The sequence below is a fragment of the Homarus americanus genome, unplaced genomic scaffold, assembly GCF_018991925.1.
Source record: "Homarus americanus isolate GMGI-L3 unplaced genomic scaffold, GMGI_Hamer_2.0 scaffold25483, whole genome shotgun sequence".
Lineage (NCBI taxonomy): Eukaryota > Metazoa > Arthropoda > Malacostraca > Decapoda > Nephropidae > Homarus > Homarus americanus.
Genome location: NW_024726235.1, coordinates 7,945,494 through 7,973,461, shown reverse-complemented (window position 1 = coordinate 7,973,461; position 27,968 = coordinate 7,945,494). Strand labels below are relative to the sequence as shown.

Sequence of the window (27,968 nt, the reverse complement as noted above, 5' to 3'; positions counted from 1 at the left end):
TGAATATATTCTCAGAAATATATAGTAGTTTTTCTGAAACATGATGTATTTCAATGTAAAATAGGATAAAATGCATGACGAAAACAAAAGACTTTACCTAACCTTCCGATGTTCAAGAGATGTTACTCGTTTTTTTAGTAGTTTTTGGTTAAAATACTCTTATATTAGTGATATTCTATTCATACTGTGCTTGATATAATACATTCACGGAAATGTAATATTTTTGCAACTACAATGCTGATGTCAACACAAGCGTGGTTACAGCGAGACTGACTGAGTGAGGGAGAGCTATGCGTGTGTGTGTGAGGTTGCGGGAGCGGGCGGTGTCCCGCGTTCGGTGCCGCGTGCGAGTTGAATGTACTTCAATTACTTCAATGTACAGAATATTCCTCCGGCGGGGCAATCCGCGTATTTGCAAATCCGTGTATGCTAAACCCGCGTATGTTAAGGGCCGACTGTACTGTATTTTCTCTAGGGTCATCATAAACAATGCAGTAAATCAGGCCACATAACCAGAAGACTCAGGGCACCTGACTTATGTGACTGGGACTGAATTCTATAAATCTAAGATATTAGTGTAACCTTCTTAACCACTTGTGTATGGGGTAGTCTCTGAGCTAAATAAAATCGTACGGTATAAGTCAAATAAAATATTAAAAGTGGCATCCCCATAGTGAAGGGGTTAATGCAATTGGAGCCCCTTGGTTGTCAAACTATAAATTGTTAGCTTTACATGAGTTTCCTAAACTGTGCTTGGTTATACAGAGAGCATAAGACATTGAATGGTGTTATGAGTGAGCGACTTATTTGATTAATGTTGTTTTGAATTAATTAATTAATATATGTGTGTGAGGGAGTGCACAAGGGGCTGTTATGTTACTGGCTGTACTTATGGATAGGACTACAAAATGAGAGTGGGAATCGATGGCTGGTGGGAGTTGCTCTACTTATTATGCCGCAGAATGGAAGTTATCAGTGGATAATTCTGTTAGTTTCTTCAGATAATGAGTTTGGCATATTGGTAAATGGCTTTGATGAATTATGAAGGAGCAGTATAATGCTTCATGTAAATTCAAGCAAAATTAAAACTTTCAGTACAGTATTTGATAGAACATGGTACAGTAGTCTGAGTTTAGTGATGGTTGGTGGAGAGTGACAAGTGTTAGTTGAATTAATTATCCAGGAAATACTTCAAACAAGGAATGTCTTCATGAATTACCCAACACTGTACCTACAACGAGATGTAAAGTGTATAATGGTCACTGCATTAACTTTTTCCATAATGTTGTTTATGTAATGTTCACAGAATGAAAAGCGTCCTCAAATTTTAACATAATTCTAACACTTCCAGCTCAAGGATTTAAAGAAGCCACGAGGGGTGGCTGTTGACTGGGTGACAGAACTGGTGTATGTTATAAATGGAGGAGAAAGGACCATCATGGCAGTGTCTGTGGATGGATCAAAGAAAGTTACCCTCATATCTACAGACATAGACCAAATTCAGGATATTGTGGTTGACCCAAAGTCTGGGTAAGTTATTAGTATAAAACTAACATTGTACCTGTAATGGAAAATTTATATTAATTTTAGAGTTTCATTCACTGTTCAGTTTTATAACCCAGTAATAATGCTTTCACTTTTACAGTCAGATGTTTTGGAGTGAGTGGGGATTCACTCCAGCCATTAATGTTGCTGCCATGGATGGGCACGACAGAAAGCGTTTGTTGGATCGCAACATACTAGAACCATTGGGGCTGGCCATTGACTACACAACAAGAAGACTGTACTGGGCAGATGTCAAGACCCATACAATTGAAACTGTTAAGCTAGATGGATCAGACAGGCAACCTGTGAAGCACTTTGAAACTGGTAAGAAACTTGTTCCTTTAAATTGTTTGCAAAGTAATTTTTTTTATTCTATCATGGATGTACAGTAAACCCTCTTTATACATGGGACTATATTTATGTACAGTACTGTGGTCCCTCGGTTAACAAACACAATTCGTTCCAGAGGGTCGTTCGTTAGCCGAAAATTTCGTTAACCGAATCCATTGCTTCAATGGGATATTGGGTAATTGGTTCCAGCTCACCGAAAAGTACATACAAAGTAAAAAAAAAAATGCAGTAAAGTACACTTACTTTGAGGTGTGTATGTAGAAGGTTCCTGGTTGATGATGATGATGGGAATTAGAAGTGGGGGTGGAGGAGAAGGGAGAAGAGAAGGAAGTGGGGATGGAGGAGAAATCACCTTTCAGGGGACCCATGCTTGATGCCGTCATTTCACAAATAAAATTTTAAGTTCACTAGGTGTAATTCAAGATTATTTTATTTAAGTCAACACTGCACTGCATTATATATTATCAATATGTTAACTAAATTTCAGAATGACCAATAATTTCAATAAAAAATGCAAAAATATTCAAGACCAAAAAAATAGATGTTCAACCCACTGTCAACAGAGCCCAACTGACGCCTTGTGGCAGAGTTAAGCATCTGATGGGCGCACAAAAAACTAGTTCCCTGTACTACATATATATCAATATATTAAATAAATGTTAAAATGACTAATAATTTTAATATAAAAAATGCAAAAATATTAAAGAGCACAACTTTATTCATATTTACTCCACTGGAAACGAATGTAAACAGAACAGATTACTGAATTGGCAGACTAACCCATCAGCTGATGCTCACAACAAAACGTGATGTTCGTAAGGTTTTCGTTAATCAAATTTTTGTTCGTTAACTGAATTGAAGATTCTTATGGAAGGTAATTCATTAACCGAACCGTTCGTCAACCGAGAGACCACTGTATACCCTTTCTGTACGTGGGACTATACAGTATCTATGCACAGTGAGTTTAACTTCTTTTTGGATAATCAGACAAGTTCATGAGACCAATTATTATTATTATTATTATTATTATTATTATTATTATTATTATTATTATTATTAATTTGTATTTTTTTTTTAATATAAATGTAAGATAAAATATTGCCTGATAACATGGTGAAATATATACCTAAACATAAAGTAAATACAATGCAGTACTCACACAGTCCTGAGAATCAATAAGTAATGGGATTTCTCTTCTCACAATTTAAAAAAAAATCACATTGGAGAGATTTCTTTTGACTTATGGGAGTAAATTCATAACTAAGTTACATGGAATGCTTGTGTTAGAATCCCTTATTATTCACTAAACACTGACACAATACAGATAAACACAAACACTGTAAATGCTTCACTGTATGTGTGGAGCAGTATGTTAGCACAAGTGTAGCCAAGACAGAACTTATGAAAGAAATGAGTTGTGCTCACCCACCACATCCACCCATAATGCTTTTCTGTGAACAGCCCGTGCATCTTGAGATGCACTCTCACTTTGGCCATGCTACATCAGAATTTATCAGTTGTGTATATGGAGAATTTACCAGCAAAGTTTTATCCTTCCTTTGATGAAATTGTGTTTAGTGAGTGTTTAGTGTGCAGATCCTCTCATTCAATCCATGGCCTGAACTACACTACTTGTTCCCACTTTTAGGTTTGTTGTTTCATATTCTGTGTGAATTGATTACCAAATTTTGTAGAGTATTAAGCTGGACACAGTTTAAATGTGATTGTACTAAGAAATTTGCTTTCACAGGTGAAGGTACACCCAGCAGCTTGGACGTTTTTGAGGACATGGTATATTTCATCACTCATGATACGAGATCAGTTTATCGCATGAACAAGTTTGGCTTTCGTAATCATGAGATTTCTCGCATTTCTCAACACCCAATGAAGATATCAGATGTTCTCATAATTCAGGAGCAGAAACAAGACAGGACATGTAAGTTTTTTTTTTTTTTGCAATAATGCCTGACTTCTCTAATTGTAAAATAGGTTTTACAGTTAAAAGGATGTTGAATATGATTTAAGAATAATAAATGATATCTCCATTAGCCAAAACAATTGGTGCAGAGCACTTCTGGGAATGAGAGATTTCCAGGTAACGAGACGTCTCTCTCAAAGCCGAAAAAATCCCTCATCCCTGGAATTTTTGGGTACTGGGAAAATTTTTACGGAACTTTCAAGATAATGTGCCCCTCAGAAAATCGTTCCCAAAGCCGGAATTTTCCGGAAAATTATGGCTTTGGGAACAAATTTTCAAGAAAATTTCAATTCTAGCCATTGGAGAGTTCCGGGTGTGAGGGATTCTGAATAACGGAGATATTAATGTATTCCTTTGATTCAACAATTTTTTTAGACTGCAGACTTCTAATACCATTTACCATATTATATATGTTAGTTTTTAGGTCAGATTAAATTTAGAGAGTTAAAGCTAAGTTATAGTGAAAATGCCTGTACATACTGTACCAGGCGAAGAGAAGAAGCAGCTCTAGGAAGGTCTGACTAATTACATTGGAATCTTCTGTGGAAGAGAAAAGATATAAGTGATGGCAGAGGTAAATGCAAGAGTTGATGATCAAAAAGTGGAGGGGACTTTGTGAGAAATATGGAGTACATTACCAGGAATTAATGAAAATGTAGAAAGAGTGCTTGAAATGTGCACTGGGAAATGTTGGTAATGGAGAATTTTATGGTTCAGAAAGAAGACATTTGAAAGTATATGTGCAAATGAGATAATAGGTGGAGTAGAAGATTGTGCAACTATTTGTTGGGACTAGAAAAATTAAATGTAAGTTGATTGATGTTTATTTACTATGGATAGCAGTGTACAGAATGTTTGGCTTACAATTGGTAGAAGCAAAATTTATAGTGAAAAGAAGGTTCAGAGTAAAATAGATGCAAAGAAGTAAGAAGTTAGTAAAAGTTGATGAATGGGGGAAAGAGTGTACAGCTAAAAGAATTAAGGAAATTATTGAAACAAGATGTGCTCATGTAAATGGGACTAAAAGGGATGGAATTGAAAAAGTCTACAAACATCTCATATCGAGAGTGCTAATGTGGGGTGTCGGTACAAGAATATAGGAGGGAATAATGAGTGGGATATGAAATAGGTAGAGTTCATTCAAGAGAAAAGAAGTGTATGTTAATGCCACTTGTAAGAAAGAAGCAACAGAGGGAAGGAGTACTGGGTGTATACTTGGAGACTACAAGAAAAGTAGAGAGAATGGTGAAACAGTGCATTACCATAATAAACATTGTCTTTACCTTCCCATTATATTTAAGACTTTTATATACTTTTTTTCATATATGGTTATGTTGTGTTGTTAATATATTTTCACTCTTTAAAGTTCCTGCATATTTTTAATTCATCTGTAAGCATCTTCTCATATTTTACTTTTTTTTTGACAGTATACAACCCATGTGCCAGCAGCCCCTGTGATCCAGATGCGATGTGCCTTATTTCTGGACCTAAGAACTACTCTTGCATTTGTCCTGATGGAATGACAGAAGATAGTTTGGGAGGTAAGTCAACAGAATACAATTATACTCTCACCATAATATATCTCGTGTAATGGGTAGCGTTTAATGATATTTATTTATGCCCATATAATTATTTTGCCAAATTTAGAACCTTCTTGAAATATTAATGCTTACTTTGGTCCAAATTTTCTGCCAGGTGTGAAGAAATGTCATATTCAGCCAGCAAAGACAAGCCAGTGCCCCTTGTTTTGCAATAAGGGAGTCTGTGAACAAACACGTAAAGGTCCTCGCTGCAAGTGTGATCCTTTATACCAGGGCCTGCATTGTGAAAAATATAGGTTAGTAAGAGTGATAGCTATTTAAATTTTTTGGGAAACTTTTTTCCCTCATTTTATTATCTCTGATACTTTCCTCTTGAGATACATACAGTATGTGGGGAGTGGCTCTAAGGCCACCTAGGTGTGAATTTCTTTAAGGCAAGTTGTCTAGTTATCTTGTGGGTTCCTGGCTGTTGTAATGGCAACAGCTTCTATGCCCCAACTGCATTGGCTAACCATTACCCTGGAACACAGTTAACTTCCAGTTGCCCACTTACTTCTGGGTAGACAGAAGCAATTGGCAGAAACCTACTAATGCAGGTTGGTCTCACAAATTTATAATAATTGATATCCCACTGTGGCTGCATTTTCAGAGGGAATGGATTTGTGGGATAAGCATTAAAACAGAAAAATTTGCTAATCATTTGCTAAAAAAAAATAAATCTAATTGTACAACATCTATCTTTATTGTTTCAAACTTACACTCCAAAGCCATACTTATTTTACAGTTCTTTAACTCTTATTCCTAATTTGAACAAATTTCAAATTGCATATGTCAAAAATGAAAAATAAAATATGCAATGATATAACAATAAAATTTATATACAGTACACAATATCATAATATACAATAGCACATACCTGTATTTAAAAAAAAAAATAGCTACTTCCTTACTCTCACCACTCACTGGGTGAAGTGACACAATTCAGCCAGGCAATCACCCAGCTGACTCAGAGATATGTGGCTCCAGCCACACTGAATTGTGTGTATACCATGAAGTCACATCATGGGAGGGACTGCAGCTCAGCTGCAGTTGGCGAGTTTGTGACATAATTACAGCCCACAGCCTCAATGCATACGTTCACTTCCCACACTTACATATCCATGCTCTACATTTTTCTAATTTTATAGCTTTATATTAAATGTTCTTTTTTTCTAAGCCACATGAGTATTGTAATGACTTTTTTTCTCAAACAAGTACGGACAGACAATAGTCACAGTAAATGCATGGAGTTGCAGTAAAACACACTTCTGAGACACAAATTTGTTAGGCCAACTAAGTGGATGCTTTTTCCAGTTGAATTATGGCTGTTAGCACATCAGGTGAATGGACGAGACTGTATTTCGAGCCATAATTCCCAAGAGATTTATTTTGTGTGTGAGAATTAAGATTTGTGTATTTGAAGTAAAGCCATGCTTGGCAGGTATTGCAATTGATTCTTGAGGAAAAAATATAGGAGAAATGAGAAAGTTTCTTGGTGATGTGGCTTTGCACCTTCTCCTGGAGTCCTCCATCTCTTAGTGGAGATGCGGTGAGAGTTGTTATCGAAGACAAAAACTCACAAGCATTGCTCAAGGAATCCACTATTGAACATGATTCCACCATATGTAGGTGACTCTCCCAAGCACTAGGCACCCTTCTCCCAGTTACTGTGGTTATATGCTCATAAAATCCTTTTATAATTTCTCATTCAATATTATTATTATAGGTATTATTATTATTATCATTATAATCATTATCATTATTACAGTAGAATCCCAGTTATCCAGCACCTACGGAGATTTAGAGATGCCGGATAAAGAGATTTTCTGGTTAGTTGAACCTCACTCTTAGGATCTACCAAACAATCCTACAATGAAAGCCCTGGTTGTCATGAACAGTACAGTACAGTGGTGTTAGCGTAAATAAATACAGCTGCGAGATGTGCCATTTAGTCTCGTGGAAAATACCACACTGTCTTTGCTGTAACATGCAGCTCCATTCATGCCCATTGCCCATATCATATAGATCTTGGATTTTTTTGATATACCGTAATTATTTAACCAAACTTTAAGGCAAAGTATTTGTGATTATTTGGGTAAAACAATGGGGTGTCTATCTTAATTAGAACTGATTTTATTGACTCCGGCATCAACATTTCATACTATTTTATAAAAGAATGGAATTCCCATCATTATATCATACCAAAATATTTGGTTTAAGTTTATCTTATTGGAAATGTCTCATAGAGAATTTATTAAAGATCATTGTGGTATCAAATATATCTTCCTATCACAATTAGCAGATACTAGAGTGAGGTAAGAGGGAGGCCAGCCGAGCGAAAACTGACCATGCGTTCCCCCACTTACCCCCCTTACCCTCCCATAAAGGTGCACTTCCCACCGGCCCCAGCCCCCCTCCACCATCACCCACACACCCCAACACCACCCACACACCCCAACACCACCCACACACCCCAACACCACCCACACACCCCAACACCACCCACACCCCTAACATCACACACACACCCCTAACATCACACACACACACACACACACACACCCAACAACCACCCACACACACACACACACACACACACACACACACACACACTCACACACACTCACCCACTCACTCACTCACTCACTCCAACAACCACACACACACACACACTCCAACAACCACCCACACACACACACCCTCCACACACACACACACCCTCCAACACACACACACACACACACACACACACACACACACACTTTCTCTCCAATACCATCCACACACCCCCAAACATGGAAATTAAGACAGCAAACATCCAGAGTGAGGGTCTTCTTGTATGACAAATTTGCGCTTGTATGGTTACTGCGTGGTGGTGAGTTAAAGATCAGCTGTTAAGGAGCACTTGGTAACACCGGTACATGTTACCACTCCTTTCCCACTCTATCTCTCTAATCACCAACACCTTTCTGCTGTCTCACTCCATTATTTTAAAATGCTATGTAACATTATGATGAAGGGATACAACGTTGCTCATTTAAACTTACACTTACCACAATCTCCCTCAGAAATACTTACCGGTAATCTTTCGTGTTTATTCAAGACATCTTCAGGTCATGAGACCCACTAATCCCCCACCCAACAAAAGGTGACCTGACATTGCATCAGAATGGCAGTAATATGAGACCACTAATCCCTCACCCTACCTCCACCTGACATTGCATTAGGTCAAGTCAAGTCAGTTACATGAGACCCACTAATCCCCCATGGGAGTGGAAAATACCAGTCTTCACTCTAATTCATAGCTTAATTCAAGCCCGCATCCTATAGATTTTTAGCTTTTAAATTTATTTATTTAACGAAATTTGTAGATAAACTAAGCCGGATTATTCTAGTAAAGAAATTTAGTTTCTAACTTAATTAGAACTGCTTTGACAGACTCGGGTAGTTTAGACTCTCGAAAAACATTTCCTAGCCCCCAGAAACATTCTGGAGATGTGGGCTAGTGCCTGCCTGTGCAAGACGAGTACCGGTAGTTTAGACACTAAGAAACTTTTCCCTGTAACTGGAAAAGATTCCGGTACTAAGGAATTTTTCCGGGTTTGAGAAAGTCATCTGGTTACCCGGAAATCTCTCATCCCCGTAAGTGTTCTGCACCAATTGTTCTGACTAATGGGGATATCACTGTAATTGGGATTCTACTGTATTATGTATATGGTAGTTATTATTAAAGAATTAGGTAATTCAGTCATAATTAAAATTTTAATTGTCATAATCTAAGGTTCAGTACAGTCAAATGTTGTATTTCATTCGGTAGCTCGGCTCATATTTTGAGAAGCCAAATTATTTGGTTTAAAAGTGTGTTTGTCCAATAAATACTCTACTAATAGCCAGGTAGTTGCTGGGTGGCAACATATCAACCCGGTACTGAATTTGGTGGCACAAATGATAGTTTATGAGTCACTGGTGAGCTGCAGATTGAAGAATTTTATATATTTTCAGATGTTCTGGCTATTGCAAAAACGATGGTTATTGTAGTCCAGTTAATGAAAATGGGCAGGAATTGCCCCAACTGCGATGCTATTGTACACATGAATGGACGGGAGAGCGTTGTGAATCTCCTGTAAAGACGTGTCAAAACTTCTGCCAGAATGGTGGTGAGTGCCATCTAACCCCTGAGAGCATCCCCTACTGCACTTGTAATAACAAGTTCACTGGTGAGTCTTTTTGAGATTTTTTTTTTACTGGGATTAGCCTACCCAAGCACAGAGGTCACTGACCCACAATGGGGGGAGGGGGGGGGGATCGAAAATGTAATAATAATAATAATTCAGATAAGTAAAATTTTTAATAAAAAAAAATAATAATAATTTGTTATAGCCCCCTTTTTTTATTATTATTTTTTTTAATAATTCATTTTCTCAAAGGGCCAACAGGGGGTATCAACATTGTTTGTGTGACTAAGGTAGATCGTACAGTACAAGTCTGGTCAAAGAAGTTATTGACAACACTTCAAAGCTGTACCACAGATTTCCCAGTCAGGTCTCAGGTTTCATCTGCAAATTAGCCTTTTTTCTCCACAGGGACCTGTACATGTACTGTACCTTACAGTACACAGTGTCTTAGGGAGGATGTATATTTCTTTGTCCACTCTGCTCAATGAGGATGCTTGGCATCCAAAAGATGGAATTTTTAGTTTTCTAATGGACAATTTTTGTGAATTTTTATGTACTTTTTACTTCATATTTATTGATATTTTTATAAGATTTGTATTTTTATACATAAACAGACACACAAAGAGCCAGCCGGCATACAACATATACAGTAGGATCGCAGTGTACCCGTAGCCATAGTACGTACGCGACCCTGCTTATACACATCTGACCTCCTGAACCTTCCTTACACTCGGGTCTCTCTCTCACGTGAACCAACCCATCCAGCATCTCTTGCTAGCTCAGCATGTTCATCACTTGGCTATGATCCTTAGAGAAAAAATTCATTACAATCATTACAGTATTACCCCGCCTAACGCGGTTTCACTTAGCGCGTTTTACCGTATACGCGGTGCCTCGCCAGAGCTGAACTTTCACTTAACGCGGGTTTTTTCCACGTATACGCGGTGAGTGTCCGGCTCGAGAGCTATTTTTAGATTTGCCCCACCCGCCACCCTGCCTGACTGCCTGTTTTAGCTCATAAAATTCATACAAATTACCCGGCCAGAATATAATTTACATTGCTGGAATTCTTACAATATGATGATCATTTTGAATATAAACATCATAGATTTTGCATTAGACATACAAATTTTAGATATAATGTTCACTCTGAGTAAATATGTTATTTTTTGTGCAAAATATATGACATTTGTATTCAAAATATTCCTGGTCTTACAAGGAATCCAGCAATATCAATTATATTATCCTAACTTTAGTTTGAGGTATTATTTATTAAAATTTAGTGGTTTTCCCCCAAAAATTTCTCAGAGAGGGAAGAGCCAGCAGTGTAGTGTGAGAAGAGGGGGAGGGAGTTGAGTCCATTATTTGAATGGACATTAACTTGGTGACTGTATTTCTCTATTTCTCTTAAGTATTAATTGTGTGCATGTACCATCATAAAATTAAGATGTTATTTTTACTACAACATAGTTATGTGTCGTCAAAAAGTGGAGTTTGGGGGTCGGGCCGGTTTCTATTGGAATTAATCCCATATGTTCTGTTGTTCACTTAACGCGGTTTTCACTTAACACGGTACCCTCTGGGTTTTATTGACCGCGTTAAGTGGGGTACAACTGTACAATGTGTGCATATGTGTGGGAAGGGAATGTAAGTAATTGAGGCAGTGAGCTGTAACTGTGTCGCCGATTTGTCACCCAGCTGCACTCTCCCTCCCCTTATGTGATGCCACGGCATACATACAGTGTAGCAGTAGCCACACACTTCGCCGAGTCACACCGAGTCAGCTGAGTGACTGCTCGGTTAAACTGTATGTGAATTTGCATTTATGCAGGGATCCCTAGAACGTAACCCTCGCTTATTCTAAGACCCTACTGTACAGCATTTTCCACTTATGTTGCTAAATTATATGAAGACTATAGTATTTTTGCCTTTTTCCTATATAATTTCCCCCTATTATTTAAAAAAAATTGAAAGAAATACAAAGGGAATAAAGAAGTTTTGGGAATATTGGCTAGGCAAGTGGAGTCATCCAGTGATTGCTCCAACAGTTGGCCAGGTGTAAAATTGATGGACTGCAATTACACAATTTATAATATTCAGTCCCATTAATCTTAGTAAGTTAAGGAGCCATGAGGATATTTTTTTTTTTTTTTTTTTTAAATAATGCTTACTTGATATTTATCTGACTATGCTTTTTACATTTCAGTATTACCTTGGAGTTTTGGTAAAAATAGCCAGAGAATGTTTAGAGTGGAGGACTGTGGTTGCCAACCCTCAGGTATGAGGACAGTACTCTGATAGATTGACTGATTACCCATTGTGTTTTTCATCTTTCAGGTGAGCGTTGTGAGCAGTGTAAAGAATTGCACTGTGAAAATGGTGGAACTTGTCGCTCGGGAGTACACAATGGCAACTCATATCTTTCTTGTTCCTGCGCTGGAGGTTTTCATGGTTCAACCTGTAGCTACTCTGTGTGTACTAGTTACTGCAAGCATGTAAGTTGTCATTACTTGTATTTAATCTAATCTGTAAGATGTGTTTTTGTAATATAGTGCAGAGCAATAAAGGAAATTTGTGACAAATAACATAGAAAAGTGCTTGTATTCATTTAGGAAATGGAGGAATGCACATTTGGTAAGGAAGAAAGAGAAATTGTGTTTGGCATTTATATCTGAAGGTGGTTTATAATTTGAGGTACTGTAATGTGAATTTCTGTGGAACATGCTTAGAGAGTTTAGGTGTAGCAGAAACTTCACTATCTCATCATCATCATTATTATTGTTTTGAAACTATTTCCCACGGTTGCATGGGTTAGCTGCTGTCACCTAATGGCAGCTCTCCATTCTGCAGTCTTTCATTTGAGGTTCCTTTCTCTAATTATCATTTCTTACAACCTCTCCCTATGTTATTCTTGGCCTACCCCTGGCTATTCTCCTCCACATTTAGGCTTATGTATCTCTTGATCCACTTGGTCTCATCCATTCTCTCCACTTGCCCAAACCATATCAGCCTGCCTCCACACAGGACTTTGCCAATACCCTCAATATTCAGCCGCCTTCTTAGCTTTGAACGGGGCCTCCTGTCTTTCAATGTGACATGACTCATCCACCTCGCCATTTTCGTTTCAGCTCATTCAGGTCTACATACAATATGTCATCTTTAACTACCCATGTTTCCCTGCCATCCAACATTACACTTTTCACACCAGCCACATACATATCTTCCTTTCACTTGGAAGGAATGTCCTCTTGTCATCAACAAAGGTAACAGGTCCCTAAACTTCCTTCCATTTGAGAAACTAAATTTTTTTAAGAGAGTAGGGTGTATGTTAGAGGGAAGGGTGAGTTAAAGTTGAATAAAAAGAAGGGTGTGTTACCTTGTTGTATAACTTAATGTACGCATATACGTCAATGATACATTGAAAAATAAATGCTTTGAATACATTAAAAAAAATGCTTTGTAAAGTTTGGAGAATATATTTTGCAAGTGTAAAATGGGATAGAAGGTTGGAGTTTTCCTGTTTTTATCAGGCAGACTTAAAAATTATTAACTTATTTACTGTAATCTAAAACTCCTGCTTTTAGCCACTTCTTTAAAAGCTGTACCATTCTTACTGGCACCACAACCCTTGGAATGGTGCTCAACAGTCCATAAGTACATAACCTTTAAAAAAAAAGAAGACATATGTATGCATTGACAAGCATTTATTTAAGTACAGTATTATTACTCCTCCTAATGGTCCCCTTGACTGGGTAACACATGCTGGTCATGTCACTGTCTTGAGGCTTTTTAAATCCACCCTCCCCCCATTCTGTCCCCAGTTATTGTGAGAAGCATGTAGCAATTGACCTTAAATGTAACACTTCCTGCATTATATTTATATCAATAATTTTTACTAATGCATGAAAAATTCAAAGTAAAGTGAGGTTTTTTTTAACTCATTTCATAACTCGCTTGTGAAAATTAGCAAATATATTCCAAAAGATTTTTCTTTAACTAATTTCAGGGAACATGCAGCATACTACAAGACAGACCTCATTGTACATGCAATATTGGTTGGTCTGGGAAAATGTGTGATAATTGTACTGACAGTAAGTAAACTCACAATTAGAAATATTAACACATCACTATTTATTTGAATGGCCTCACATAATTTCACAAGTGGTATACTAGATACATTAGGATATAAGGAAACACAGGTGGGAGGGAAGTGATATATGCGAGTAAGGGAATGGTTAGATGGTGTGTTCTGGAAATTGATGAAAATTGTAAAAGAATAAAAATATACTGAACTGAATTGGCAAACAATATTTCATAATTATTATTTTTTTCTACCAGGAATATAGAAGGAGCCATTAGTGACACACCTGTCTGTCAATATGTCTTTATGATTTTACATCTCTACATTTCAATGAACAGACTTTTATCAAACTGTTGGCCAGTCACTCAGGAAGCATTGCACATCACTCTGTATGTAAAGTACCTTGATGACCACTACAACATTATATAAGAGAAGAAACCCACACTGGTAGAGGAAATGTGGGTTTCTTCACATACATTGTTCTTCACGTTATGATGACTCTCCAGGCATCATGGATCCCTCGTAGAGACACATACTCCTCAACAGCATTAATATCAAGTAGTTCACCATTAGATACTATAAATTAGAAATGTCATTTTAAAAAGAGCAGTATCATGAAAGAGAATGGGTAAATAAGAGGGGTATTGGTGCAGATTTGTGGATATAACTTACAGTAGAATTCTTATTTTACACATTTTGTCCCAACAAAAAATAAGAATTGAATATTCTTACAGGGGCAGTGTGTGAAGATCTGTGTGGAAATTTTGAGTGTGAGAATGAGGGGAAATGCACCATCTTTCCTGGACCTCCTCGACAGGCCCGCTGTTCCTGTGCTCCGGGGTACCATGGTACACACTGTGAGATGTCCGTTTGTCAGGACTACTGCCACCATGTGAGTTGCCGGCCAGCTAATACTTTATCTAGTTGAAGTAGATTTAAAATATATTTCTCCACAGATGAAAACTAAATCATCACCTTTATGATTCTGTCTCCAAATGGGAAATACTTTTAAGTAGATTTTTAATATATTTCTCCATATATACTGTATTTAGAAAAGGATACTTTATAAGATGTTGGTGGTACAGCGGTAATGCGCATAACTCTCACCAATATGTCAAGGGTTCGAGCCTCGGCCTGCACACATGTGAGAAGGGCTTTATCCATTGTGATCCTACCAAACACCACAGGTTTCCCGGTCCCCAGTTTCCTCCTGTACTAACACTGGATAAACCGCCCAAATAACTAGTAAGCTGATAAAAAAGAAAAGATTGTCCCACATGAGAATTACTGTAATTGTCATGTACTAGACCTAAATGACTAGGTTGAGTAGTTTTGGATATAGTTATCTTCATATTCTGATAGGTGGTGCTAGAGTGTGTGTGAAGCTGGGTAGTGCTAGATTGAAGCTGGCTAGTGCCTGCTTGAGTTAAGCTGGGTAGTGCTAGATTTAAGCTGTCTAGTGCTTGATTGTGTGAAGCTGGGTAGTTGCTGTATTGTATAAAGCTGGGTAGTGCTAGTTTGTGTGAAGCTGGGTAGTGCTATATTGTGTGAAGCTGGGTAGTGCTATTTGGTGGGAAGCTGGGTAGTGCTGTATATTGTATGAAGCTGGGTAGTGCTAGTTTGTGTGAAGCTGGGTAGTGCTATATTGTATGAAGCTGGGTTTTAGTTATAATGAGATTCTTAGCTTTAGTGTATTCAGGTTTCATCCTGAAGAAATTTGACTTTCCATTATGAAATGGGATTTCTGGATCAGTCCTTCATTTTTAATTTGACACCAGTTTGGAGAAACTACTGAGTCAAAACTCAACTGTCAAAGAGGGATGAGGCAAAAAGAAGCTACAGGTACAGTGATATGAAGTACAGGCTGTAATGTGAGTGTTCTCTGTCAAAGGGAGTGATCTTTGTCTGACTCATCATGACTTAAGGGTTTACAGAGAAAATCCTGTAAAACCTGGTTGCTCATTTCTCGCTTTTATGAAATTAGTAATCAGTCTAAAGCATTATTATTATTATTATTATTATTATTATTATTATTATTATTATTATTATTATTATTATTATTACTACTATTATTATTATTACTATTATTATTATTACTATTATTACTATTATTATTATTGTTGTTATTATTATATACAGGATACATACCGTATATCTCGGCTAATAAGACGGAATTTGAACATTAAAAAAATCTGCCCAAAGTTAGGGGGTCGTCTAAATCACCAAGTATAAAATTCTTACCTCTTAAATATTGTGGTTTAGTGTGTCAACAGTGGTGATGGAAACATCGTAAGCCACTCACAAGGTCTTACCACTAATTATTTTATACTGAAACTTACGTTTGGCAAGCTGGATTCAAATTAAGATTACTGGTATATTAAAATAATAAAAATGTATTATAAACCTGTCTAACATACCGTAAAAGAGAATTATACCCCTGTAATAAACACAGCTATCATCACACACCCCTCCCCACGCCCCCCCATTTGCCAGTGAGGAGACAAGAAAGGGAAAGTGACCGCGAGATTGGGCTATTTTTAGCCGTGGAGGTGGTCAGTAATGCATATCGGTATATTTACTGATAATAATACTTCTCCTATAAATAATTAATTTAAAATTTATTTTTTTACAAGAAATATTCAGTAAATGACTACATTAATTCTTGAAACTACTGACAGTTAAATACAGACGCTTAAGTGACGTCACTAGTGTTTACACTACACCAGCTGGTAACATTTGATGCCATTACAGTACTCCCTCTTTATCGACGGGGGTTACGTTCTGTAGACGGCCGTCGATAAAGAAACCGTCGATACCGTGATGGTTACGTAATTTTTCTAACTATTATTAGCATATGTTGAATAAATGTACCTTTAAGCATTAATGCGTTTCCTTTACACATTACCTTAAATAATAGTGTATAAATAATAATATAATAAGTGGACAAAAATACTAGCAAACTTACGATTTCATTTATTGAAGTGAACATCGGTCCTTACAGTAAACAAAACAGTGTACAGTACAGTAAAAGTCCAAAAATCCGGATGCCCAAGGCAAATTGTTTACCATTTATTATTACAACACTTTACACTGAAACGCGGGTAGTTTCAACAAAAATATTGTATATTTCCATTCAAGTATTTATTCAAGTCAATTAGGAGGGAATATTATTGTAATACAACAGTTTTTTAACTAAACCATTCGAAAAGTGATTACGGTAACATCTTTTGAACGAAAGAAAGCGCAAGTCATTGTTTTCGTCACGATTTGATCCCACTTTCCACTGTAATACATACGTCATTTCAACAAAAATATTACATTTCCGTGAATGTATTATATCAAGCACAGTATGAATAGAATATCATTGTAATATAACAGAATTTTAACCGAAAACTATTAAAAAAACGAGTAACATCTCAAGAACATTGGAAGGTTAGGTAAAGTCTTTTGTTTTCGTCATGTATTTTATCCTATTTTACATTGAAATACGTCACGTTTCAGCAAAACTACTATTTATTTCCGAGAATATATTCATTCAGGCGCAGTTTAGGTAAAATATACGTGTGATGTAATAATTTTTTAACTGAAAACGATTCGAAAAACACGTAGCCTCTAGCCCTGTTCAAGGAGAGGACTGGGAGAAGCTGTTTGGTGCTGCAGACGATGACAAGGAAAATGATTTTGATGGATTTTAATGAAAATATTCAGAAATATGGTATCGTAATATTTATTCAAGTCAATTAGGATATTATTGTAATACAATACAACAGTTTTTTAACTAAACCATTCGAAAAGTGATTACGGTAACATCTTTTGAACGAAAGAAAGCGCAAGTCATTGTTTTCGTCACGATTTGATTCCACTTTCCACTGTAATACATACGTCATTTCAACAAAAATATTACATTTCCGTGAATGTATTATATCAAGCACAGTTCAAAATAAAAATCCGGCTAAATAATCCGTCGATAATCGAAACCGTCGATAAAAAATCCGTCGATAAAGAGGGAGTACTGTACTGTATGTATGTTGTGTTGTCAAAGTTAGAGGAACAATTCAAACTGCAATTGTGTGTAACAAGGAATCTTTCCAATATTCTTTAACATATTAAAATTTCATACTTAATACAGGGTTATTGTGAGATACGGATGGGAGTCCCAATTTGTGAGTGTGATAGAGGATGGACCTCAAGCCGGTGTGATATTCCCAGCTGCCAGAAAGGAGGTGACTATCAGTTCCATCTTTTATATATATATATATATATATATATATATATATATATATATATATATATATATATATATATATATATATATATATATATATATATATATATATATATATATATATATATATATATATATATATATATATATATATATATATATATATATATATATATATATATATATATATATATATATATATATATATATATATATATATATATATATATATATATAAACAAACTTGACTCGCCCACTAACATTCAAGTAAATAATTTACTATACAAATTTTACAGTGAGAGTGAATAATTGTTCTTTACTTTTTAATTATCTTTCTTTATGTGATTTAAAAACAGATTCCCCATTTAAATGATTAATACACAATTTGCTTTCTTATTGGAGTAACACATGTTAAGTTCCCTACACACTAGTCATCGAAGACAAAGGTTTTTAAGTTTACCCTTCTCCAATAGATCCAAATTGTGGCTGTCCTAAGGGTTATCATGGGCATAACTGTGAGCACAGGGTGTGTGACAACTACTGCGTAAAAGTAAGTCCTGCTTAAGGTTGTGAACATTTTATTCTCAAGTTTTGATATTGGTAAATGGTCCTGTATTTTAAATTTGTATGGTTAATTTGCTTCATGATATAATTTAATATATTTTAGAAGTATGTACAGTTGCTTTAATTTCATGGTAACTGTTGAGGACATTGTTTATATTTTCTTCCTAATATTTATTGTTTCACTCCTGCATGATGTTATATTTTTGGGAAAGAAAAAAGAGCCTGGAAAGTATTTCTAAGAAGGTGAATCAGAAATTTGTGTGTCTGGCTGTAGTAAACGTTTCGTACAATGTAATTTGATTTAGGTCTACACAAGCAGTAATGTAAAATGCAAAACACTGCATTTATCATTTATTTCTTACTTGTCAAATGTGATAGTTATTGTAGAATATTCTTTACTGACAAGTTTCACGTATCTTTGTTAGTACACTATTTCGACAGAAATAAAAGTACCTGTAATCCTTAGAAAACTTGCTGCCCCATTTTCCTTTTTTCTTTGTCATAGTAAGATTTGAGGTAGAAATGATGCATAAAATCTCGAGGCTTTGTGTTGGAGTGATGGTGGTGATGTCAAAATTTATATTAGTAGTTCAGTATCATGTCTGTCACTAAATACCTGTGTTTTGTATTTTCTTTGGTTGCATTAAGGAAACCAAGGTGGATGCACCCTACTTTTCTTGTAGAGATGAATAATATAATCTGGCTCTAAGAAAAAGCTTTTATTAGTGAGACGGAGGCAATTAGAATGAAGGATTGAGCGCTGAATCATCTACTGTAAATAAGAATGAATGGAGTTAGTTTCTTAGAATATAATTTATGATAATAAAGAAAAAATATTTTTGAGGAACAGAACCCTTGTAATGTAAGGTGACTACTGTAACTGTGTTCTATCATTATAACACAACTACAGGTATTCTGATTTCAGTATACACTTTGAATCCTCTTATTTTTTTACTGTTCTATAATAGTTTGTGCATATCTTAGGTCATGGAAATAATAGAGATAACTATTGATATGACAGAAATTGGTTGTACAGTACAGTACTTCTTTCCAGGCTCTTTTGTAAACCACAGTTTATGTATATGGTTATATGTATCAATACAGTATAGTGTGTATGAAGCTATAAGCCCCTCTTCCCCCTATAATTACTTGAAGACTTGATGTCTTCTTTTTCAGTCCAGATTATATAAAATACTTTTTTTTATAATATAAATATGTGACATGATTGTAGTTAGTGCATCAAGTGTGTGTTGTGACATTTAGTTGAAGGCCTGTGGTTTGCATGACTGTGTAACAGGGAAGTTGTCATTTGGACGGAGAAGCTCCTATCTGCAAGTGTCCTCCAGGCTACACTGGTGAGAGATGCGATCACTATAAATGTGACCACTATTGTCATCGCGTAAGTTTAAGTTACATGGTTCATTTTATTACTATCAATAAAAAGTAATTCCTTGTAAATCACACTATGAATACTGTATGTATATTTACTGGATAAATTGAAGATGATGAAACATTAGTTATTACATTGTACATTTTGAAATATCCAAACTTGGAATATGGATTTAATACTCAATATAGATGTTCGCAAAGTTATCCTCCCGACTAACCTGATGGTTTATTATTACAGGGATCTTGTCGTATTACTGCTGATGAAGCTGTATGTGACTGTGAGGATGGCTACACTGGTCCACACTGTACTGTACCCATCTCTACTTCTGGAGTGTGTTCTCCTAATTATTGTGAAAATGGTGGATCATGTGTCATGTTAAATGGCAGGGAACGGTGCAAATGTTCTTTGGAGTACACAGGTGACAGATGTCAGACGCATTCCAGGGCTGATGATAACCTGTGTGCTAACATAAACTGCCTGCACGATGGAATCTGTCAGGTAAAAGTTTCTTGTTATATTTTTCCCATTGATTATGAGAAAATTATAGAATTTTAATTGCATGTGTTTTTAAGAAGTTCATTTGATAAACTTGTGTCTCATAATAAGGAATTGGACATGTACAATATGTAGATTAATTATATGGTTAAATTCTGTACTAACAAAACTACAGATGAGCTTTGGTAGAGCAACTTGTCTCTGTAGTCAAGAGTGGACGGGAGAGAATTGTGGACTACGGGTCGGCTGCGATGAGGAGTGGTGCTTAAATGGTGGTATTTGCAGTATTGATCCTGACCACAATGTACAACCTATTTGCAAGTAAGTACCATACATTACTGTTAAATTTAGTGTGTACTTCAAGGCTATAGTAATAGATTATTGAATGTTGCATAGAAGTTTTAGCATTTGCAGATGATTTTGTTATGGGGAGAACAACTGATAGACATAAAGATAGATTTGCCAGATTACTAGTAGAAGGTGGACAGAATGGAATAGAGAATAGTGGAACTGAGGAAGAGATAATGAATTAACACAGATGAATGAAAAGAAAGTCATATCAGAACCGGGAATCTTTGCATAGAATACTCACAGCCCTTGACATATCTTACAAACAGAAATTAAATGGAATTAGAAATCACCCTTTTAATAGCACTAGTAAACTAGTTTCAAAATCATATTAACTAAAAACAAGGTGTGCTTTATATTTAAATCAATGGTGTTCCAATACAGTATATCTTTTTCAGAGACATCCTTAAGGTTTTTTTTTTTATGATTTGAATGTTTTCATTCTTCTTATTTTCATTCAAAGATGCCGTGAAGGATACAGTGGCCCACGTTGTGAGTCACCAGAGACACTCATGGCAGATAAAGTGGAAAATTCGTCACCAAACGCTGCCACTGTCATCATAGGTGTCTTTGTTGCTGTAAGTGAACATACTTGTGGTATATACAGTACATGCAAATTTTTCTGTCTGTCTTTCTTAATATCTGAGTGTGTATTTGTTGGGACAGGTTTGAATTGTACTCCTTAAATGCAAAAAAAAAAACCGTGGATGTTAAAGAGTGTGACAGTGTCAAATATATTTCATATGTTGACTTTTTGCCTTTGGGGCATTTTATTTATTTTTTTTTTAGAGATTTGTTTCAATTTGCTTTGAAAATATTACTTTTTGGGAATTATAGATTTGTTCACTCTTTATGGTTCTAACTTTTATGGCTTCAGTTTTATGCCCCTTAAAAAATTGTCAAAGAAATTAAATATCATTTAAAACTCACCAGGTGATATTCTTACTGTCAAGAGTTCTCCCTGCAACATTGTTTATGGATTTCATTTCTTGCATGCATGAATACAGTAGACCTTTGCCATTCGCAAGGGGTAGGTTCCAAGAAATGGCGCGAATTTGGAAAACCGCGAATAGCAACTTATACTACCTTAGTACACTACTGTATACCTATACCAAACAATTGACCAGCTGCGGCAGCACTCATCCCCTTTTAACTTATCGAATAATAAAACTCTTTGTCAGGGTCATCACTGACTTCTGCCTTTTTCATTTCACTCCACTAGCACTGACACTAGGCAGTCTTTTAGGGGCCATTTCACACAGAAACACTAAAGTTTTGAGAGTACAATACGAGATGCTGCGTGGCGTGACTCGTTGTGCTGTGGGAAAAGACTTGCAAGCTAGCCACCATAGCCACCATCTGCTTACTGCGAATCGTTGAAATCGCGAATCGCAAACTCGCAAATGGCAAGGGTCTACTGTACACACACATCCTCATGTTCTGAAATGAACAGATGATTTCTTTGTAGGACACACTATAAATTCACTGGAGCAGCAATGAAACTCAGTTCTTTAGAAATACCAAGACAATGGAGAAATCTAAATTAGTTTAGTTCAGAGAGAAGTGTGAACACCATTTGTTGTACCGTTCTCAAGAATTATATGATAGTTGGCAGACATTTTTTATATAATTTAGTTAACAATAGTTACTATAAAATCCTAATTCAGTTCTGATTTTGTAAGTATTGATGGGTGAAAACATTTCTCACTGAGATTGGAAGCTACAAGAGTGCAAAGATCACAAGTGTTCTTGTAGCTTCAGAAATATAAACACTGCTTTCAGATTGTAGTGTTGGTTGTAGCAGTCGTCGTAGCCTGGGTGTGGCAGCGTCAACGAGGGAAGGGCATTAGCCATGTACGTCTGGAGGAAAATGGTGGAACGGTAGAGATGACCAACCCCGTGTACATGCATGCCTCTGATGACCAGGAGGATGACCCTAACCCTGTCTTCACCCTTCATGACTCGGTAAGCTAGTTTAGCCAGCACCGCTTCTAGTCTGTCACTCTTTGCTTCGTCTTTTTATTGAAATTTTTGAGAACTTGGTTTAAGATGACCTTTAATAATATCCATGAAAGATTAAGCAAAGTTTGATTCTAGAAATCCAATTTGTAGAGATGAATTGAATAGCAATTCTTAGCCATATTTAGAGAATATCTTTTAGTGTTTGAATAATATTGTCATATAAAGATATTTAGTTAAAAACAGAATCACTTACATTTTCCTTTATAATATACAGTAGTACCCCGATTTACGCGGTCAATTGAACCCACGGGGTACCGCGGAAAGTGAAAACCGCGTAAAGTGAACAACAGAACATATGGGATTAATTCCAATAGAGACTGGCCCGACCCCCAAACTCCATTTTTTCCGACACAATACCTATGTTGTAGTAAAAATAACATCTTAATTTTATGATGGTATGCTCACACAATTAATATTTAAGAGAAATACAGTCGCCAGGTTAATGTCCATTCAAATAATGGACTCAAATCCCCCCCCCCTCCTCTTCCCAGCTCTCTGAGAAACGATTGGGTGAAAACACTAGATTTTAACATTTAGTAACAAATAATACCTCAGACTAAAGTTAGGATAATATACAGTGGGGTATGCTATAACGAATCTAATTGGTTCTAGAACCTCGTTCGTTATAGCATTCGTTTGTTATAGGAATAATTTGTTCCAGGCCCCCAAATACAACCACTTAACACTGAAAAATTTCTGTGGAAATTGTAAAAAATACGGTACTTTATCTTACCTTAGTGTTGTTAGCATGCAGGACAGGAGGCAGAGGAGGAGGGGGGAGGAGAGAATTATGAAGAAGAGGTGGAAGGAGAGGAGTCATCCTTCCTAGCCCTCTTTGGTGATTGTCTTACAGGCACTTTGTCTGTTTATTTATAATTTCTTTCTTAGTTTCAAGGGTTATTAGCTTTCTCACTCGTTTTTGACGATTCATGGTTACAATTGTACACTTGTATAACAAAATAGTTATAAAAAGAACACAAATTTCCACATCAAAAGACTAAATTTCAACAAGTTCAGTGGTGCACTGACTACACAATGAACCAATATGGCGCCTGACGCTCTTGCTGTGAACCGCGGTACAACAATATTCATGCGCCAGACGAAATGGTCCCGTATTCATCTGCGTTCGTTGTAGGAGTTGCGTTCGTTATAGCATTCTCAATTTTATAGGTAAAACCGTTCGTTATAGCATACCCCACTGTAATTGACATTTCTGGATTCCTTGCAGGTCAGGGAATATTTTGAATGTAAACTTCATATATTTTGCACAAAAGATAAAATATTTGCTTTGTGTAAACCAAATTATTACATTAGATCTAAAATTTGTATGTCTAATGCAAAATCCATGATGTTTATATTCAAAATGATCATCATATTGTAAGGATTCCAGCAATGTAAATTATATTCTGGCCGGGTAATTTGTATGAATTTTATGAGCTAAATAAAAAATTATACTTCACCCGCGTATATGAGTAGATGCACCATGTAAAATGAAATTACGGTTCTGGCTAGGTACCGCATAAATGTAGAATCACAGATGTAGAATCGCGTAAAGCAAAACCGCGTAAATCGGGGTATTACTGTACATACAGTCAGACTTCTGATCTAATTTCTCTTTATTGGACTGTAAGATAAAAAATTTTTTGTTAATTAGCATCTCCCTGGATTGGAATTACTATACTGTATACTACACTTCTGCAGCTTTCTTGATGATTTTTTTTTTAAACCAATGGATTTTATTATTTTCTGACCCTCTCTGCATCTCACTGTCACTTCTAATTCATCACCTCCTCCTTTTCTGTTTAGAGTCATATCCCTTTGCACTCTTTAGATTTCGTTCCCTTTGTCTGCTCATTTTTCTTACCCGCCTGGTTATCTCAATGGCACATTATGGTAAGTCTTTAAGGAGCATGTAATTTTCATAAAATATGAAACTAGTCAGAATACAGTATAAACTCTTTATGTTACTCTTTAATTGTGTGTCATCATTATGTAATTTAATATTGTATTGTACAGTATTTTAACCATTACGAAACTTTACTTAAATCAACATTAAAAAACTTCACTTGCATCACCATTAAGAATGAGAAATAATGTACAAGCATTGACGATAATTTTAACGACAGACATCATCTGGTTTACGGAAGGATTCCGTTCTTGAAATTTTTTCTGTAATGTGGGTTCAATTTTCCCATTGAGTGGTACACAAGAAAGGGCTTTATCTTCATATTATCTCCAGCAGCATTACCTCCCAACAGAAGCATTAGACGATCCTTTGAAGCCTTGAATCCTGGTGCTGACTGTTCTTCATTTGACATAAATGTCCTAGCAGGATTGCACTTCCAAAAAAAGGCCAGCTTCATCTACATTGCATACTTGTTCTGGTGTGCAGCCCTCTGCAGCAATAATTGCCTTCAGTTCTGCTGGATATTTATGTGCAGCCTCTGTATTAGCACTGGCTGCTTCACTGACCATCTAAATGTTATGCAAATTAAGGTGCTTCTTAAACCTTTTAAACCAGCCTTTACTGACATTAAAGGGCTTTGCATTGGAATATACACCTTGTTCCTTCTGTAAACCACAATACAAACGTTTGGCTTTTTCCTTAAATGATCATAGTGTTTATCAGCACATTTTGTATGGTATGATCCTCAATCCACGCATTCAGGAGGTGTTCCATATTAAGCATCGCATCACTGAAATGAAAGTACGGCTTTGGCACTAGACTTAATTTTGTTTCTGTTGTCACAGATTGTGCCCATTATTGAGGTACCGAGGCCCAATATTTTGGTGATGTAGCTGAGTTTTCTCCCTCATCAAACCGCTTTAACACATAAATCTTTTTGTCTGAAGTAATTCCTTTATGTGATCTTTTAACACCACTACTTGCACTTACACTTGATAGCCTTTTTCCTCTCATCTTGAATAAGTATACTACACAGTAATACAGTCCTGAACACAAAGGCAAAACTGAACACAAGCTGGGGACTGAATTCAAACCATTGTTGTTGTTGTTGTGGGTCCTTAACTGTCGTGTAGCAACCACCTATAATCCACACGAAATAAATTTAAATTTTTTTGTAAAAGTGTTGGTTATAAATTGCGACCTTTTTTTTCCCCATAAAGGCAAATCATGGGCCCGTATCCTGAATTTTTGGTCATGATTTCCAAATTTCATAAGCGCGAATTTCCATAACCTGAGTTCCATAACGCGGGGGGTGTCTGTATGTGCAATAATACCTCGCCAGCAGTGTCCTAAAATTATTTTGTGATCTAGTGAGAAACAAGAGGTTTGGGGAAGTGACCCCAGAGAGACATAACTAAAGTCTTGAGTAGGCATGTATAGACCCTCACAGTTCTCTTTGACACATGCCACTCAGTCCAAGTCACTGGAGACATGGTGTGAAAATCCTGCTCCCTAACCCCTGTATGGGCCAACATATTCAACTTCTTAATCACTGTTTTCCAAGTATCTGCGTCTTTTCTCATTACTTGTAACTACTCATCATCTTCTTCAATGTGTCTGTTACTGGAAAGAATTTTTCCTTGTGTGTTTGTTACTTGTCATCTTTCTCAGTGTGTTTGTGACCAATCAACTCTTTTTATGATTGTCATTCAATATATATCCCTCTGTTTATCCAATCAATGTCTCTCTCATTATAATCTATCAGCATCTTTCTCATTATTTGTAACCAATCAGCACTAGTCAAAAAAAATTTGTAACTAATGAAAGTCTTTTTCAGTGTGATTGTAACAAACATTCATCATATTCATTGTATGTAAGTCATTGACATCTTTCTATACATTTGTAATTAATCAACAGCATTCCCACTGTGTTTGTAACCAGTCAAATGCTCTTTGAATATGTAACTAATCAAAGCCTTTCACATTGTTTTTAATCAATTAGCATCTTTCTCTTTGTAACCAATCACCATCTTTCTCTAGGTCTCTTCATATGCTGTGTGTCACTTACACAACAGGAGTAAGTTTTTTCTTCTCGGGAACAATTTAGTCTAGTGCATGCTCTCCCACCCCCTTATTAATTTCAGCAGCTGTATCTTTGGGAATGTTAATGCAGAGTCACTAGTTCTATTCTCAAGTACTGTACTGTATTATATGTTTTTTTTTTCATAGGTAAAATTGATTAGGAAAATATATATTTTTAGTTTGTAGCTCAATTTTACTGTACAGCCTCTTCCACTTCCAATTGTTAAAATCAGTGTTGTCTTTTCACCATCTTCGTGTGGTGTGAACCCAGCTATATCAACTCTTGAATCCAAAGAATTCTCAAGTGAGAGAGAAAGAGAGGCCAGGGAAGGACGAGAGCCGGTGTGAGTGGGTAGTGGGGTAATACAGGGGTTGAGGAGGGTCAGAGTGTAGGGGGGGATAGAGGGGTGGAAGAGAGATAAGCAGTTACCTTTGCAGTTACAACACAGGATATATTAAACAAGGATATAAAAACGTAGGACAAATCACAAATTATGAGTAAAATGTGTTACTGCACATTAGGGTGGTATTCCCAGCTTGTGCTACAGGTCTGAACCATTCTGTGCATATACTGTATTTACTGTCAAGAATCTATTAAATAATTGGCCACTGTGATAACAAAACAATCCCCCTTCTCCCAAGTCGCACACACATGTAGTGGTTATGCTGTATTCCCCTGTGCCCTTCCCTCCTCCTGCCAAAACCTAAGCAACTGTCACTTACTCCGTGGATGATAGGGGGATGGGCTGGTCTCTCTACATATGGTGTCGTGTTTGACAACTTCTTGGGTATGCATCCGTTATTCATTGGGTCATAAATGTAACCCCGTCGTAAACAAATTATTTTAAATAACAATATCATGAAAATAATACATCATTGACCAGGAGTTCCACTCTTTTTTTTAATGCAGGTTGCTATCTATCTGTTTTCTACTGGATGGTGAGGTGAAGTTGAGAGAAGTGAGTAGAGGGGTTGTCAGTGCCAGGCACAGTTCAGGGTACAGGTGCACTAAGTCTAGTAAGCAATCCTCATAATGTGAACGCAGATACAGTACTTTAAAATTTCTGGTGTTTGCATAGGTTGGGAAACACCAATAGCACATTATTGTCCACTGCTTGTTAACTTTCACCTATACCTGCATGGACAGGACAATGTGTGCCTCTCTCTTCAAACCTTGTGAATGCTTCGGATTCATGAGTCGATACTCCCAGGGTTCAAACCACACGG

General features: G+C 36.4%; 1 protein-coding gene across 3 annotated transcripts in view; it reads left to right on the top strand.

The window, feature by feature from the left end:
* The window catches only part of LOC121865506 (low-density lipoprotein receptor-related protein 1-like), a 163,251-nt gene that overhangs the window by 131,537 nt on the left and 3,746 nt on the right, over positions 1–27,968 (top strand). For all 3 annotated transcript variants that reach the window (XM_042365020.1, XM_042365019.1, XM_042365021.1), the window contains 16 exons: positions 1,352–1,530; positions 1,646–1,869; positions 3,647–3,832; positions 5,302–5,415; positions 5,570–5,711; positions 9,457–9,671; positions 11,967–12,124; positions 13,636–13,720; positions 14,445–14,602; positions 17,840–17,933; positions 18,409–18,485; positions 19,797–19,898; positions 20,127–20,387; positions 20,560–20,705; positions 21,196–21,310; positions 22,515–22,697. In XM_042365020.1, coding sequence (XP_042220954.1) covers positions 1,352–1,530; positions 1,646–1,869; positions 3,647–3,832; positions 5,302–5,415; positions 5,570–5,711; positions 9,457–9,671; positions 11,967–12,124; positions 13,636–13,720; positions 14,445–14,602; positions 17,840–17,933; positions 18,409–18,485; positions 19,797–19,898; positions 20,127–20,387; positions 20,560–20,705; positions 21,196–21,310; positions 22,515–22,697 — 2,439 coding nt within the window. The remainder of the gene's footprint in view (positions 1–1,351; positions 1,531–1,645; positions 1,870–3,646; positions 3,833–5,301; positions 5,416–5,569; positions 5,712–9,456; positions 9,672–11,966; positions 12,125–13,635; positions 13,721–14,444; positions 14,603–17,839; positions 17,934–18,408; positions 18,486–19,796; positions 19,899–20,126; positions 20,388–20,559; positions 20,706–21,195; positions 21,311–22,514; positions 22,698–27,968) is intronic.